General features: G+C 68.9%; 2 protein-coding genes across 2 annotated transcripts; both read right to left on the bottom strand.

Moving 5' to 3' along the window:
- Positions 1-2,156: 2,156 nt before the first annotated feature.
- On the bottom strand, positions 2,157-5,077 carry C2CD4C (C2 calcium dependent domain containing 4C; the record flags this gene model as incomplete). Its single annotated transcript, XM_082779753.1, has 1 exon — positions 2,157-5,077. One exon carries the CDS (start codon positions 5,075-5,077, stop codon positions 3,827-3,829), a length of 1,251 nt encoding a protein of 416 aa, XP_082635879.1. The 3' UTR covers positions 2,157-3,826.
- A 3,631-nt stretch (positions 5,078-8,708) lies between these two features.
- Positions 8,709-14,614, bottom strand: SHC2 (SHC adaptor protein 2). Its single transcript, XM_082780342.1, has 12 exons — positions 14,039-14,614; positions 13,021-13,091; positions 12,641-12,701; positions 12,334-12,453; positions 12,154-12,207; positions 11,922-11,973; positions 11,641-11,767; positions 11,339-11,519; positions 11,190-11,256; positions 10,905-11,066; positions 10,508-10,809; positions 8,709-10,423 (listed from the first exon to the last, which is right to left on the bottom strand). Exons 1-12 carry the CDS (start codon positions 14,570-14,572, stop codon positions 10,295-10,297), a joined length of 1,860 nt encoding a protein of 619 aa, XP_082636468.1. The 5' UTR covers positions 14,573-14,614; the 3' UTR covers positions 8,709-10,294.
- Between the last annotated feature and the right edge of the window lie 225 nt (positions 14,615-14,839).

The following is a 14,839-nucleotide window of genomic DNA, read 5'->3' as shown; positions in this document are numbered from 1 at the left end:
GTGCCGCAGGGAGCCCGATGCTCGCGTGCAGCCGGGGCGTGCTCGGGGGGGCCGCGCCGTGCCCCGCGCCCGCGGCCCCCCCGGGACGGTGCCGGTCCCGCAGCGGCAGCACGGAGCCGGGGAGCGACCCCGGTGGGGCCGGGGCAGCCCCGCGGCCCCCGCAGCGGGACCGGGCGGCCGAGGGGTTGCCAAGCAACGGGAAGAAGCTTTGGTTTTCTTTTTTTTTTTTTTTTTTTTTTTTTTTGTGTGTGTGTGTGTGTGTGTGGTGTGGTTTTTTTTTGGAACCAGCAGCTGCATCAGAGCAGGGTGGGGGCTGTGGGGCTGCCCGACGGCACTCGGGGCTCCCCCAGCCCCGACAGCACCCAAACACCTGCAGGAGAAAAGCGATCGGTGTGGCTCGGCTCAGCCTTGCCCCAGCCAAGGGCCCAGAGCATCGGCCCCAGCACCCCCCTGCCCACCCCTGGACCCCCCCTCGGCCCCCGGCAGCCTCCAGCACAAAGCCCAGTGCCCGACCCCAGCTCGGGGCCAGTCCCGACTGCTGGAAGCTGCGTTTCTCTCCCCCACAACTCGGTTTCTAATTCAGAGCTACATCTTCCCCCACAAGACGTCCCCCTGTGCCCCTCTGACTGTTTGCTCTGCATGTTGAATACTTTCCAGGGATTTCTGGTGTTTTGAGGCTGACCCATCCACATCTAGCTCAGCCTAACTTAATCAGCCGCCTTTTATTGCTGACTGCTGTAGCTTTTACACCTCTAGAAAAAGAACTACTTAAATTTCCTGGCACCTGCCATGCTCTCGCCGTGCTGCTTTCTCTGCTCTGTGGGGGCCGGAGGAGAGAGGGCGGATCTGTGTAGTGCTCCTATTCTTTATTTCTACTAAAAATGACAAATTATTAGAGTGGTGGAAATTAGAAAAATGGCATTTAGGTAACAGACAAACCTCCCTCTTTTCTTTCATGGCCTCTGGTTAAAAGCAGATTTAGAGATGGAAGGCGGGGGAAAAAATAAGCTGGAAAGTCTGTTGGACGCACATGGCTGGGCAGGGGGCTCCCCGAGGGGCAGATCCAGTGCAGGGGCTGGGGGCTGAGCTGTGAAGGACTCAGAGCAGGGGCACGGGGGCTTCCACCTCGGTGCTGCTGTGGGGCTGGTGCCAGGACAGCCCCATCGGAACAGCGCTGCGTGCCCAGCCCAGGCTGACGGGCTCGGGGGGGGCACGGCTGCGGGGAGAGGAGCGGCTGCCCCCGTGATACTGCCATTGGCACCCCTATGGCACGGGTGGGGACAAGAGCTGGAGCTCCCCATCACCACATCGTCCCCGGAGGACTGCTCCCGCTGCTGCGCGGGCATGTTGGGGGGTCCCCAAAGCACCTGCAGCTCCACAGGACAGAGCTGGTGGGGAGAGGCAGCATCACGAGGAGAGGTCACTGCTGCACGGATGGGGCTCTGCAGGGGCCCTGCCCTGCTTCCCCACCGCTCCCCATCACGGGGGACCTGGCACAGGCCCGAGGTGGTGCCGGTGGCTCGGCCCTGGTACTGCCCAGCAGCTGCGACCATGGAAAGCAAGGGAACACCAAGAGCTGGGGTACCACCCGCATCTGGTTTAGAAATGCCTTTATTGCACTAGAAAGGGGAAGTCATCTGTAAACAAACATTCCATTCAGGTATTAATATATTTTTTCACTCCAAAAAATGCGTCATTAAATCCAGCCACAGAAATATCAAAGCAGGAACATTAGAAAAGAGCTACAGGGAGGAAGGACCCCACCAAGCCACACTCCTGGTCCCACATCCACCCACCCGGCACAGCACGGCACACCCCGGGGCTCAGCACCACGCTCTGGTGAGGCAGCCCCAGGACAGGCAGGGGGGATGGCACCAGCTGCCGGGCCCTTGGTTCTTCCCCTGGGGCCAGCCCCAAGCCAAGGAGCAGTCCTGGGCCCTGCTCTCAGCCTCCCCCCCTCCCCAGAGCCAAAGGCACACAGCACAGCTCTGCCGAGGGGTGGCCGTGGCACCCCCAGCCCTTTGTGGGCACCGAAACGTTTGCACCGGTCCTGTCTCCAGCCCCTGGGTGCCCCCAGATGTGCCTCATGGTGCCCTGGGGTCCCCACCAGCCCCGGTGCAGGAGGTTCCCCCCCAGGTCCCATCCCAGCCCTCACAGCCCCCTGCTCGCCCCCCGGCTGAGCCCAGGCCCCGCGGGGCAGGAGGGAGGGCGGGGGCAGGCGCCCCTTGGTCGGTGCTGGGGCAGGAAGCAGCAGGTGGGAAATCCCCTGCGACAGGGCTGCGCCTGCTCCTCACGTCCTGCACGGTTTGTTTTCATCCACAAGCTCGAAAAACAGCCACGGTCACCCCAAATCCCCCCGACATGCAAACATCACGCTATCAGAACCATGCCTCGCGTACCTGGAACATATTTACAGACAGAAGTAAAACGCGCTGGGAAAGATCAGCCTCAGATATAAATAGCCAACACTGAAATCTGCCATCTGCTGCAAAGGACAAGGAAGGAACATCAACCGCCACCAACAGAGGTTAACACAGAGGGACACGTGTGTGCGTGTGTCCACGCGTGCTGGGACGGGGCAGAGGAGCGCTGCTATTTCTGCTCCCTTCCACAAAAACATGCAGGAACCCAATGCGATAGGCAACACCACACCAACAACAACGAGGTGGCTGTTTTACCCACCCGCAGACACCCCAACCTGCATTTCCCCCTCCCGGTGTCCCTGGCCGGGTGGGACAGGACAGGGTGGGGGCAGCGATGGGGGCGCCCACTCCCCCGGGGAGAGCTGCAGGGCCAGCACAGACCCTTTTGGGGTCCAGGTCCCCCCTAGGGCTGCATCTCCCCCTCCCAGGGGGTGCAGACACTCACAAGCCCCCAAGCACCCACAGGTGGGTGGGCAGCAAAGGGGAAGGGAGCTCATTGCCTCCGCCTGCTGCCCTTCCCCAGTGCCACCCAGGTGCATGGCCACCAGTGCTCAGCAACTGCTGGGACACCCACCCAGTACCCGTGCCCACCCATGCACCCAGGGCAGGGGGTGCTGGGCCCCCATCTGGCAGCGCCAGCCCCTGGCAGCCCCTGCCTGGGTTTGGGCAGACCCAAATGCCCCTAAAGCTCCTGGAGCTGTCACCCATGGGGGGGGGGTCAGCAGCGGACGGCATCGCTCAAGACAGGAAGGCATCCCCAGAGGCTGCGGGTGTTGGGCAGAGACAACCTGCGTGCCCTGCGCAGGCCCAGGAAGGGTCCAGGAAAGGCTCAGAAAGACCACGGGTCCCAGCCAGTCCCCGGGCTGCCTCCCAGGACCCCCAGGCTGGGTCTTGGGTCACCTCTGCAGTATTTTCCCTGCAGTCTCCAAGACTACGAACTTGACTTTTAAATTAAAGTCGAGATCCACGCCATCGCCTCGCTCCGGGAGCTGAGGCTTTGAGGGAAGCAGCAATAAGTACGCTACGGGGATCTACCCACCTCCGAGCTGTGTGCCGGCCAGCTGGAGACCGCAGAACCCAGGGAGGGAAGAGCCCAGCAGGTGACATCCATCCTTCCCGATGGGGACAGGGCCTGCGGCTCCCGCTGGGCACCAGGAGCTGCAGCCCCAGGAGCGGAGCTGGGAGGGGACGGAGGGGAGAGGCTGCGGCTGCCGCGGGGGGGCTGACGCTGGCAGCGCCCCACGGTGGGACCGCTCCCAGGGACCCGGCCCTCCGTACCCGAGACCCGCCACGGCCCCGGCCCTCCTCTGGGGGGGCCCCTCTGAACCCTCTGCCAGAGAGGCCAGGGCTGGCCCCTGCCCTCCCGCGCCCCAGCCCCACGGGCGAGCTCCCTCCGGGGCTGCCTACAGGCCGGCCAGGAGGGTGGTGAGCGGGAGCTCCTTCTCCCCCAGCAGCGTGTCCCGCTTCAGGCTGCTGCCCTTGTTGACCACCTTCAGCTTCAGGGACAGCTTCCTGACGTGGCCAGGGCCCAGCCCGTCGAAGAAGAAGTCCTCGTTGAAGCTGGGGTTGCGGCTGTTCTTGACGATGGTGCTGCGCTGCTTCTGCAGCTTCCCGGGGTTGAGGCACAGCGAGACGCAGCAGTTGATGCTGCGCACGTCGACCAGGGCATCGTAGAGGTCCTCGGCAGAGATGAGCCGCACGCGGAGACGGGCGTTGGAGGGGTCGTAGTCGGCGGCCAGGCGCAGGCTGCCACCCCGGCTGAGGCGCAGGCTGTGCTCGCGGTTTCGGCCCTGCGGCAGGTCCAGGGCTGCCGGCGGCTGCCCCCCCGCCGGGGCGCTCCTGGCGCGGCGCTGGGCGCTGGGGCTGGTGTCGGCCGAGCTGTCGTCGGTGGACAGCGAGCTGTTGCGGGCCACCGAGTGCTTCAGCTTGATGACCTTGGACTGGCTCTCCTGGCTGAAGATCTTCAGCAGGGAGACCGAGCGGGAGAGCAGCGGGGAGCCGAAGGGCGAGGACTCGGCTGAGGAGCACGTGTCGCTCTCACCGCCGCTGAAGTAGCGGCTGGGGTGCATGAGGGCTGCCCCCAGGTCGGCGGGCGCCCGGGACCCGCTCTCACCGTTGAGCTTGGCCCTGCGCTGGGCACTGGGGGAGGTGGCCGGCGAGGGGCAGAGGCTGCTGTGCTCGCTGTGGAAGAGCGATTCTTTGCGCCGCGTGTGGGGGCTCTCCACCAGCGTGGCGAAGCCGTAGGAGGTCTGCGCCTTGGGCACGTAGGGCAGCGACATGGCCGTCTGCGCCTGCGGGTCTGCGTTGGTGCCGAAGCCCCCCTCAGCCGTCCAGTCCTCGGCGCTCTCGATCTGGATGATGTGCCGGCCGGTCGCCTTCGGCCGGGGCCGGCTGGGCGGCCGGGGGCTGCGCGGGGGCTTGCGCCCCGCCAGGTCCTGCTCTGAGGCGGAGGGACCCACGGCTGGCGGCGCAGGGGGCTCGGAGCCCTCGGCCTCAGCAGGCGCCGCGCTCAGCTTGGGCGGGATGAAGAAGTCGGGGATCTTGTCGGGGGTGAGGACGTTGCTGTAGCGGGAACCCCGCGGGGACTCCTCGGGCCCCGCGCCCCGGGAGCCGCCGTTCTCCGCCACGCCGCGCAGCCGCTCCAGGAGCCACATCTCGCCGCCGGCTGCGGGGCTGGAAGAGACCCGATGGGAAGCGCCGTCACCGGGGGCCGGGCACCGGCACGCCGGGAGCCGCCAGCCCAGCGCGCGACGGGGACGAGGCTGGGGAAGGATCCGGCCGCACCGGGGGCACCGGGACCCGCCGGTCCCAGGGGAGGGACGGGGACGAAAGGGACGGGGGGGAACCGGCCGCGCCGCGGGACACCGCGACCGGCACCCGGCAGCCCGGGGGTGGGGACGGGGGTGGGGGGGGAGCCGCCGCGCCGCGCCGACGGGCACCGGGACGCACCGGGACCCGCCGGACCCCGCAGCGCACGGCGGAGCCGACGGGACGGGACGGGACGGGACGGGACGGGACGGGACGGGAGGGACGGGACGGGACACCCGCCCCACCGGGAAGTTGCCGTTCACCGTTACCGGAGCCACCGCACCTGGACCGGAGCCGCCGCCGCCGCCGCAGCCTGACGGGCGCGGACGCGCTTTTATAGGGCCGGGGCGGCCCCGCGCTCCCCGCCGCGCCGCCGCCGTATTCCTCCGAGCGCGGCGCCCCCGCTTTTCCCCGCGCCGCGCCGGGCCCCCCCCGAGCTGCTGCGCGGGGCCGCGGCGGGCAGGGGTCAGCCCGCAGGGGGCGGGCGGCGGGGCCGACCCCCGTCGGCCGCGCCGGGCACGGTCCCCGCTCCGGCCCCCGGCCGCCTCCAGACCGAGGAGCGGGACCCCCGGCAGCCCGGCCCCCGGGACCCTCCCACCGTGTGCCCGCGGGGACGTCGGGACCGGGCCGGGACCCCCGAGCCGGCAGCAGCCCCGCTGTGCCCCCGGGTCCCCCCCGCCCTGGGCCAAGCCAGGAGCCCCCCGAGGATGGAGCCCCCCGGTATCGCGGCGCGCTCCCCCCCCCCTCCCCCCCGAGCTCTTGAGCTCATCAAAGCGCCGAACAAAGCCAACAGCACTCCAAGGAGCTCAGAGCTCAAGGACCCGCTGAGAGCATCAAGTGGTTTAATGCCGTGGAGGGAGGCTCGGGGGAGGCAGCGCCGCACGGCACGCGTTTGGCTGACACCTGGCAGGGGGGCGCGGGGCAGGACACGGCCCGGTGGTGCTGGGAGCACAGGGGGCGAAACGTCAGGGGGTCCAGGGAGCATCGCTGCGGGCACAGAGCAGCCAAGCGGGCAGGCGACCTTCAGGCCAGGATGATCAGCCCCAGCACGGGCGCCCTGTGGATTTATAACCCTGGGGACGGTGGTGCTCCAGGCAGGATGGGGACAGCGTTTGTTTCTCCTGGGTGCCTGCCCTGGGGTGCTGCCAGGCTGCGGGGAAGGCTCCGTTCTCCTTGCGACCAGCCCACGACAGCAAAGGGCTTGATGTAATCACCAGAAACGAAGGCCCGGCTCGGTGATCTCACTCAGCGCAGGTTGCTGCAGCCAAGCACTGTGCGAGAGGTGGGAGGTCTCGGCTCCCTCCGCATCCTGCCTCTGAGCTGATGAAAAGAGAAGGATGCGCCGAGCCCAGCAAGGGCCGGCAGCCTGCTCTGGCTGCGCCTGGGAGAGGCAGGGAGGGAGAAGGTGCCCCGGGGCTGGGAGAACAGCCGTCCCCTCCCTGGCTGCTTGCTGCTTTCTGCGCTGCCTGGTGTCTCTGCTGGGCTCTCCTCCCCCATGTGAGGCCTCTCCCAGCACCCTGGGGGTGCTCCCTGCAGGGCAGGCACCACGGCTTCAGAGATCCTTGGGGCATCGCCCTGCTTGGTGGGGAGCAGTAATGCTGGCAAAGCAGTGGCCTTCACCTAAGGGGAGCTTGGCACAAATCTGGGAGAAGCCACAGGGACGTGGCAAGCAGGGTGTGGGGGTGCAGGAGTGGGGCTGGGCTGGGGCTTCTCACTGAGGAGGGGAGATGGCAGCGTTATGGCTGGACCAGGGGTTGGCACTGCACGGCATCCAGTCTGGGGTCTAGCTGGGGGGCAGAGGGTGAAGAAAGAGAGAGAGGATGAGGAAGCTCAAGGAAAAGGGAGATGGTGAACAAAGGCTGGTGTTTACCTTTCCTCCACCCTTGTGCAACAGGAGGTAAATAAGGTGCAGAAATGGTTGAGTTCCCCAGAGATAACAAAGAGCGCTGGAGCTGGGCCAGCCCTGCCCGCACACTTGGCTTGGGGCCAGCGGTCCCTGGGGTGTGGAGGGGGAGCAGGGTGCTGAGCGTCTGCACTGAGCTCACCTGGTCCTGGTGCGCGGCTGGGGCAAGAGCAGGGCGGCAGCGATGGGCAAAGCCACGGAGACCTCGAGTGCCCCGGGTCTCAGCGGAGGGGCAGCGGGAGTGCCCCGTGCACACAGCAGGAGCTGGCGCTGGGGCACGTGGCGGGGACGTGGGGTGTGCCCAGGCACCCGTGCTGGCAGCCAGCCCTGCTCCGGTACGGGGCTCAGGACCAGCGCTCGCCTCCAGCGCCGCGTTGCCACAGTCACTGCGCGCAGAGGGAGGTGCCAGACCACAGCCAGAAGTGGGCAGAGAACAAATGCTTGCAGGCCAGGAGAAAACAATTCTCCAGCGCCTCCAAAGCAAGCTCTGGACCACCGGGCAGCACTGCGCAGAGCAAGGCTGGATGGGGGCCCTTTCCCCTCCTGCCTCCTCCGTGGGGCTGGGACAACGCAGCTCCCTGTGGCTGCAGGCGGGGGGGGGAACCACGAGGCCCCATCTCGGGCTCCAGAGCTGCCTTCCCTGAGCAGCGCGATGGGGGGCGTGGGGATGGGCGAGGGTTAGTGAGGCGGGCGGGGGTCCCTCGGGCTGGGCTGGAGGGCGCTGGAGGGGAGCAGCATCCAGCAAGGCCTGGGCACGGTGCAGTGGGGCAGGGATGCCCGGCTGGGGACAGGGACAGGGCTGGGGACAGAGACAGGGCTGGGGACGCGCCTGGCAGAGCCGACAGTGTGCTACCATCTGCTGGAGGCTGGGAAGCAGAGCCCCGTGTCCCCCCCCCAGCCACGGGGAGCCCCCAGGGACAGCAGCACGGCCCCGGCCCCCCCAGCCCAGCCCAGCGGTGGGGCTGCTCCGGGGGTGCAGAGCGCAGAGAAAGAAATCCAATTTCAGCTGCGGCCCTCCCGGGAACTGGTGCTCCAATTGCATTATTCATGTCCATACGTAACTCAATAAAGGCCTCATATTTAATTGTTTTTTGTTTCAAGAGCGCTGCCGCTGCGTGGCTCCCAGCCCACCTCCCCACACCGCAGGGTCCTGCCTCTGTGCCGGGGCTGGGGGGCTCGGGGGGCCGTGCACCGCCTGCGGTGCAGTGATCGGCCTGGACAACCTCAATCAAGGTGGGTAAATACCCCCAAAACCACCGTGCCAGCCCTGCCAGTGCCTCCTCACAGCCTCTCTGGCAGCCGAAAGGCCGGGTGCGGAGCGGCGGCAGCTGGTGCGCGGTGCAGGCTTGTTCCTCGCAGCAGAGAAGCGAGCAGGGGCTCTCGCTGCCTTTTCCTGCCTCTGCTATTGAGGGAACAGTGCAATTATCTTTGCAGACGCATTACTACATGACAAAAAATAGCAGCCGAGATGGAAGCGCTGCGTCCCTGTAGATATTCGACTATCAATGGAAAATTACACATTCATTACCAGGCTTTATTTAGGCACTGACTTTATTCATTGACTCACCCAGCACCCCGCCGGCCCCTCAGCCGGAGGACGTCCCCCGAGGGGTGACCCCACTCCCCTGGGGCTGCCAGCTCCAGCTCTGGGCACAGCGAGCAGGGGGCAACCAGTGGGGCCCCGTGGACGTCGGTGCTGGAGCTGTCCTGGAGCCTGGCCTGGAGCCCACTGCGGCCCCGCCGTGCCCGGGGTTTGCAGCCAGAGGCCCACCGGGGCCGGGGCTCTGTGGCCGTGGGGGACCCGACCCCCCAGCAGCCCTGCTCTGCCCCTGGCTCCGAAAGCCTTGCGTGCCTCCCGCAGCCCCTGGGCTCCAGCAGGGCTCCTGGTGCCTTTGCCAATCCCAGCCAAAAGCCTTTTTTATCTCCCAGCTCAGCCCCGCAGGACCCAGCCCCGCGCACCCCAGCCCTGGAAGCACACCCCGGGGCTCGGAGGCAACACGTGCCCACGGGCAGCTGCAGGGTGCGGCCACCGAGGTGCGACCGGCCGGGAGCTGGCGGTGATGGAGAAGCTGCCCTGGCACCCGCTGCCAGCTCTGTGCCTGGGGGCAGCACGAACAGCCGGGGCCTTGCTCATTTCCAGGTTTAATTAGAAACGTATCCCAAACAACAAACCCCAGAGACGCCCGAGGAGGGACCGTGAATGCCATAAAAACCTGCCAAAACTGCACCTGGGGGGTCCCAGGGCTGGGGACGCCCCAGCATCGCAGGCTCAGCTCTGCCCCACACTCGGTCCTGGCCCCCCCCGGGGGCTGAGCAGGGCTGCAGGGGCTCCACGGGTGCTGCGGCACGGCCACTCCTGGTGAGAAGGCGACTGGAAGCGTGAGACCCACAGGAAAATCCAGCAGCGCTGGCTCCAAGAGGTGCTTGTGCCCAGCCCCGCTGGGCAGAGCCCAACAGGGACACAGTCCTGACGGGTGGGGGCCCCCCAATGTCCTGGCAGAGAGCAGGGACCGGGGCAGGACTTGGGTCCTGAGCAGCAGCGCTGGCGAGAGGCATGGCTCTCTGCGCGGGGGCCGCTGCCCCAGCAGCCCCCCACATACCTGCACACGCTCACACACACGTGCACATGCTCACACACACGCTCACACGTGCTCACACACACGTGCACACACACTGAGCCTGCTCGCCCCATCGCACCCCACGAGCCCAGGGATGAGGCTCCCAGCAGCAGCCACCCCGCTTTGCTCCACGTCCCTTGTGCCAGGACGCCTCCAGCTGCGGGGTGCTGGGCTGGGGGTGTCAGGGGCGGGGGGCACGTGGGCAGGGCAGGGCTGGCACCACCTGGCCCAGGACTGGGGCAGCCCCACGGGCAGAACCTGACAGCTTCACCCAGCACGTCCCTGCGCTGTCCCCAGCCGCTGAGCACAATAAATGTCCGGGCGTGCGCGGGGCAGGGGGCCCCGTGCGGGTGACGGAGGGGAGGCAGTGGGGATGGGGGGACGAGGGACGGACAGCGGGGCCCTTGGAGGTGGGCACCACGAGGCCCCTGAAGACAGGCACGAGCAGAGGGGGGTGCAGAAGGGCCTCCCTCGGCTTTGCCCCGGGCTGGAGCGAGTCTGGTGCCAGGGGGGCGGGCCGGGGGCTCACGTACCCCCCAGCATCACTGCTTCCTGCGGACAACCTGGCGGAGGTGCAGCTCGCTCTCTGCGGCCACGATGGGCTGCTCGTTCTGCCGGTGGTGGCTGATGAGGTGGCTGATGCTCTCAAAGAGCACGTCCTTGGTCCTGACCTGGGGCCGGGGGCAGAGCAGCCCTGAAGCCCCAGGCAGCTGCCCCCCGCCCCATCGCCCCCGTCCCGGCCCCCCTGCCCTTACCACGCCCTCGGGATCCACCAGCAGCAGGTGCTTGGGCTGCCCGCAGTGCATGCCCGTCAGCACGTACTGCCCCGGGTTGGTGATGCTGTCCCGCACCAGGAAATCCCCGTCCATCTGCAGGAGCTTCTCGGCGTCCCGCCGGCTCATCTTCCCGTGGTACCACGGCTCCCGCCTCAGCTGCTCCTCCGTGGGGGCGATGGGAGCTTTCCGCGTGGGGGGGCTCGGCCACTGGTCCTCAATTGGGGGGCTGCTGCCTCCCCCTGCCATGCACTCGTGGAGCTTCAGGGCATCTTCAAAAGGCCCTGCAGGAGCCAGGACGGGGCCGTCGGGGCCGTCACCGCTCTGGGACACGATGCCAGGCCTCAGCACAGCCCCCGGCCCCAGCCCGGCAGCTTACTCATATCGAAGAGGTCCTTTTTGGGACTCTCCTCCGGTGCTCCGCAGGCGGCATCCGGCTCCCGCGTGTCCAGGCTCTGCGTGTTCACGTACATGTGCTCCTCGTAGTCCCGCGGCCCCAGGGGGTGCCCGTCCGCCTGCAGGTACCCGTCGCAGGACTGGCCTGTGGGGACCGGGCATCACCGCCGGGTGGAGCGGGGTCCCCCCCGCAGCCCCCATGGGACCCCACCTGCCCCGACGCCCCCAGCACCCTCCTGCGGCCACAGCCCCCCGCGGCAGTACCCACCCTGGCTCTCCAGGTCCCAGGGTGGTCCCAGCTGGCTGCTCTGCTCTCTCCTGAGTGCTAAACCGCCCTGGGGAGAGAAGACAGCGAGGGCATCGGGGGGGCCAGCCCCGGCCCCTCACTGCAGGGCCGGCAGCGGCCCCAAAGCTCACCTGGCTGGCGGGGCTGGAGCTGGGGGGCTGGACGCGGACGTGGCCCAGGAGCGTGCCGTGCCGGAGCCGGGAGTCGATGAGCCCCCCCGGGGGTGGCTCCTTGCCCGGGATGCTGTTATAGTAGTCGTGCTCGCCCGTCTCATCGTCCTCCCCCCACGCCGACTCCTCCGTCCCCAGCACCCTGCACAGGACGTGGTGGGAGCAGAGGCGGCTTGGGGACACCCTGCCCAGCCCGGCCCCAATCCTGGCAAGGACGGGGACGCCCGGACCGGCCCCGGTGCCCAGGCCGGCTGCAACCCTACCTGTCCGGGGGCACCACCACCTTGGGGGGGCTGTGCAGGTACTGCTTGAAGCGCAGCTCGAAGGCCTGTCCCACCGTGTTGATGACGCTCTGTGCCAGCCCATCGCAGCACTCCAGGATGTGGCAAGCTGCGGGCAGACGGATGGACGGACAGACAGATCGAGGCTTCCCCCGTGTCCCCAGCAGCCCCTCGGATAGCCCCAAGCTGCCCCTCGCCCCCCACTGAGGGACACCGCCCCCAGCCCAGCTCATCCCTCCTCCGTGCCCTGGGGCCAGCGTCACCTCTCTGGTTGATGGGGTCCTTGGCGACGTAGGCAACGTAGTCCGTGGTGTCCTGGAGGCACAGGGGGTGCTCAGGGCCTGCACCCCCCCGTCGCATGGCGAGGGGGGCCAGGGCTACCGGGGGGGCTCAGCCCCAGGGACCGTCTTGTCCCCCCATTGTGGCTCAGGGCAGCCCCACGTCCCCGCTCCCCAAGCGGGGAGCCGAGGAGGGGCTGTGGCAAGAGAGCCTCACCGTGTCCCCGCCGGAGGCGAAGGAGATGGACTGCATGTGGTGGTTGGCGATGATCTGTGGGCACGGCCGCCGTGGGGTTACTGGGGGGGCTGCCAGCCCCTGCCTGGCAGCGGGAGCTGAGGCTGGAGGCAGAGGGCTGGGATGGGGCTGGGGGCTGCATCCCCTGTGCCCGGCTCTCACCTGGCGCGTGGTGGGGATCATGAGGTTCAGGCCATCAACGGAGATGTTGACGGCGATGCTCATGCCTGCGAAGCGGAGGTTGCTCTTGCCCAGGATGGAAAAGAGGGCTTTGTTGGGAGCCTGACGGGGGAGAGGAGGGTGGGGGCGATGCAGCCCCCCAGGACCAGGCTTCCTGGGGTGGAGGAGGCAGAGGGGGTGCCCGAGAGACCCCAGGCTCTGCGCTGCGATCAGAGCCAGCAGCCCAGCACCCTGCCCGCAGCCCTGGCCCTGGGGGAGCAGAGAAGGATGGGCCCGGGAGGAGACTCACCTTCTTCTTCCAGATGCCCTTCACGCCCGGCACTGCCTCGTACAGTCTGTTGATGGCTTCCCTGCAAGCCCCGAGCCCCACAGCGTTACCGCTGCAGACCCCAGCCCCTTCCCAGCTGCCTCCCCTCCCCACAGCTCTGGGGGCCACCAGTCCCAGGCGCCTGCAGCATCCCCCAGCCTCCCCTGGTGTCATGGGGCCGGCGGTTCGTCCTCCCAGCTGGGGCCACCTCCCTTCTCCTCTTTCCTCCCATCGATCTGCGGCAGAGCCCTTTGCCGCATCGCTGCCCCTGGCCCAGTGTGAGGCGTGCGGGGCCCCCCCCAGCCTCGTCCCCGTCCCCCTGTCTCCACAGGGCCTGGGCGGGGGTGGCGGCGGGGCCCCACCTGGTGACCTGTGTCCGGGTGTTGAAGTCGAGGGACCTCATGGAGCGCAGCACCTCGATGCACCCCATGTACTGCAGGGAGGGAAGGAACAGAGGTCAGAGCAGTCTGCGGCTGCCGTCACCAGCCCCGCGCAGGCGAGGGAGAGGAGAGCAGAGGAGCTGGGTGCCAGGGACAAGGCCCCCGTTGGCACCAGCTCCAGGGCTCTCATGCACAGCACCATTTCGCTCCCCACCCCAACATGTCCAGCTGCCCCGCTGCGTGCCCAGACCCTGCGCTGAGACCCAGCAAACTCATCCACGTGCCAGGGCTCCAACCACCCGGACAGGGACTGGTGGCAGCTGTGTCCCAGGGCTGTGTCCCCTGGCCTGGCAAGTCCCTGGCCCAACCCGGCCCCGTGCCATCCTTCGCAAGCCAAGACAGACAACGCGGGCAGCATGACGGGGCTGCTACGTGACGGCAGAAGGGGCCGCAGGCCGTGCGGGCGCGTCCGCTGCCAGCCCCAGCATCCCTCCGTGGGAGTCAGGGCACCCCCACAATGCTGGCCCCAGCACCCCGGCCGCCTGCCCACTGTGGCTTTGTACAGGAGGGGGTGGCTGCCAGGGTCCCACCCCGTGCCCGCAGCCTCTGGACACAGCCGCCCTGGACAAGGTGGAGGATTGCCGGCTCTGCCCTCAGCCCAGCCTTGAGCAGCGCGCCTGGTCCAGAGCCAGGCTTGCAGCTGCAGCCTAGGCTGCCAGCGGCCTCTGGGCCCCCCGAGCGTTTCCAGGGCCCTGAGCTGAGGATGGAGGCTGGAGGGAGGCCGGGCATCGGGGTCCTGCTGGGCATCGGGGTCCTGCCGGGCATCGGGGTCCCGCCGGGCATCGCCCAGGTCGCGGGATGTCAGCTGCGGGGGAGCGGCACCGCGGGGCTCCAGGGGGTCCCCCGGGACGGGCATCGCGGGACGCGTGCCCTGGGTGCCCGGGGACGAGGGGGGGGCTCCCGGGAGCCCCCGGGGCGGAGCGGGGCCGGCGGCACTTACCCTGACGATGTAGGAGACGCCGGGCCCCAGCACCCGCTCGTCGGGGTGCAGCCAGCCCTGCGCCGGCTTGCTGATGAAGCTGCCTTTGCGGTTCCACTCCTCGCCGCCCGGCCGGGCCCCCTCCGCCCGCGCCGCCTTCCTGGCGGCCCCGGCCCCGGCGCGGAGCCGGCTCAGCCCCGGCAGCGAGCAGGGCGCCGAGCAGCCGGGCTCGCAGGCGCCGAGCACCGCCGCCAGGCTGGACGGGGCCCCCCCGGGCTCCGCGGCGCCCCCCGGCCGGGCCGGCGAGGAGAGCTCCTTGCTGGAGCCCGAGGGGCTGCGGCTGAGGAAGCCGCCGGGGCCGGGGAACTTCCACTGGGGCATCCTGGGCAGCAGCATGCAGAACGTGGTGCCGGCCTCCGGCTCCTCGCCCGCCGCCGGGCACGGCTGCGCCAGCCCCGGGGCGGGAGCCGGCACCGGCACCGGCACCGGGGCCGGCATGGGGGCGGCCCTCAGCGGCTCGTCGCGGAACCGGTCATACTTGGGCTCGGGGAGCATCCCCTGCCCCGCTCCGCCCGGCGCTCCGCCGCCGCCGCCGCCGCCGCCCGGGGCGAGCGCCCCGCTCCGCTCCGCGCCGCCGCCGCCCGCCCCCCGCCCGCTCCCCCGGGGCCGCCGAGCGCTGATGTCATGGAGCGAGCGCTCCGCCGCCCGCCCCCGGCCCCCCCGAGCATCCCCGAGCATCCCCGCCTCCCGCCCGCCCCTGCGGCCCCCGCCCGCCCCGCTCCGGCCCCCCCCGCATCCCTCCCCTCTCCCCCGCGCCCCACT

This window comes from Aythya marila, assembly GCF_965140915.1.
Source record: "Aythya marila genome assembly, chromosome: 27".
Lineage (NCBI taxonomy): Eukaryota > Metazoa > Chordata > Aves > Anseriformes > Anatidae > Aythya > Aythya marila.
Note: the sequence above shows the minus strand (reverse complement) of the source record. Positions and strands in the feature narration are given on the sequence as shown.

Excerpts from the sequence above, each read along its gene's own strand:
- SHC2 (XM_082780342.1), bottom strand. The coding sequence starts at position 14,572 with ATGCTCCCCGAGCCCAAGTATGACCGGTTCCGCGACGAGCCGCTGAGG. Across the intron at positions 13,092-14,038 it reads GCGTCTCCTACATCGTCAGG|TACATGGGGTGCATCGAGGT; the intron begins GTAAGTGCCGCC and ends CCCTCCCTGCAG. Across the intron at positions 10,424-10,507 it reads TGGTGGATCCCGAGGGCGTG|GTCAGGACCAAGGACGTGCT; the intron begins GTAAGGGCAGGG and ends CCCCGGCCCCAG.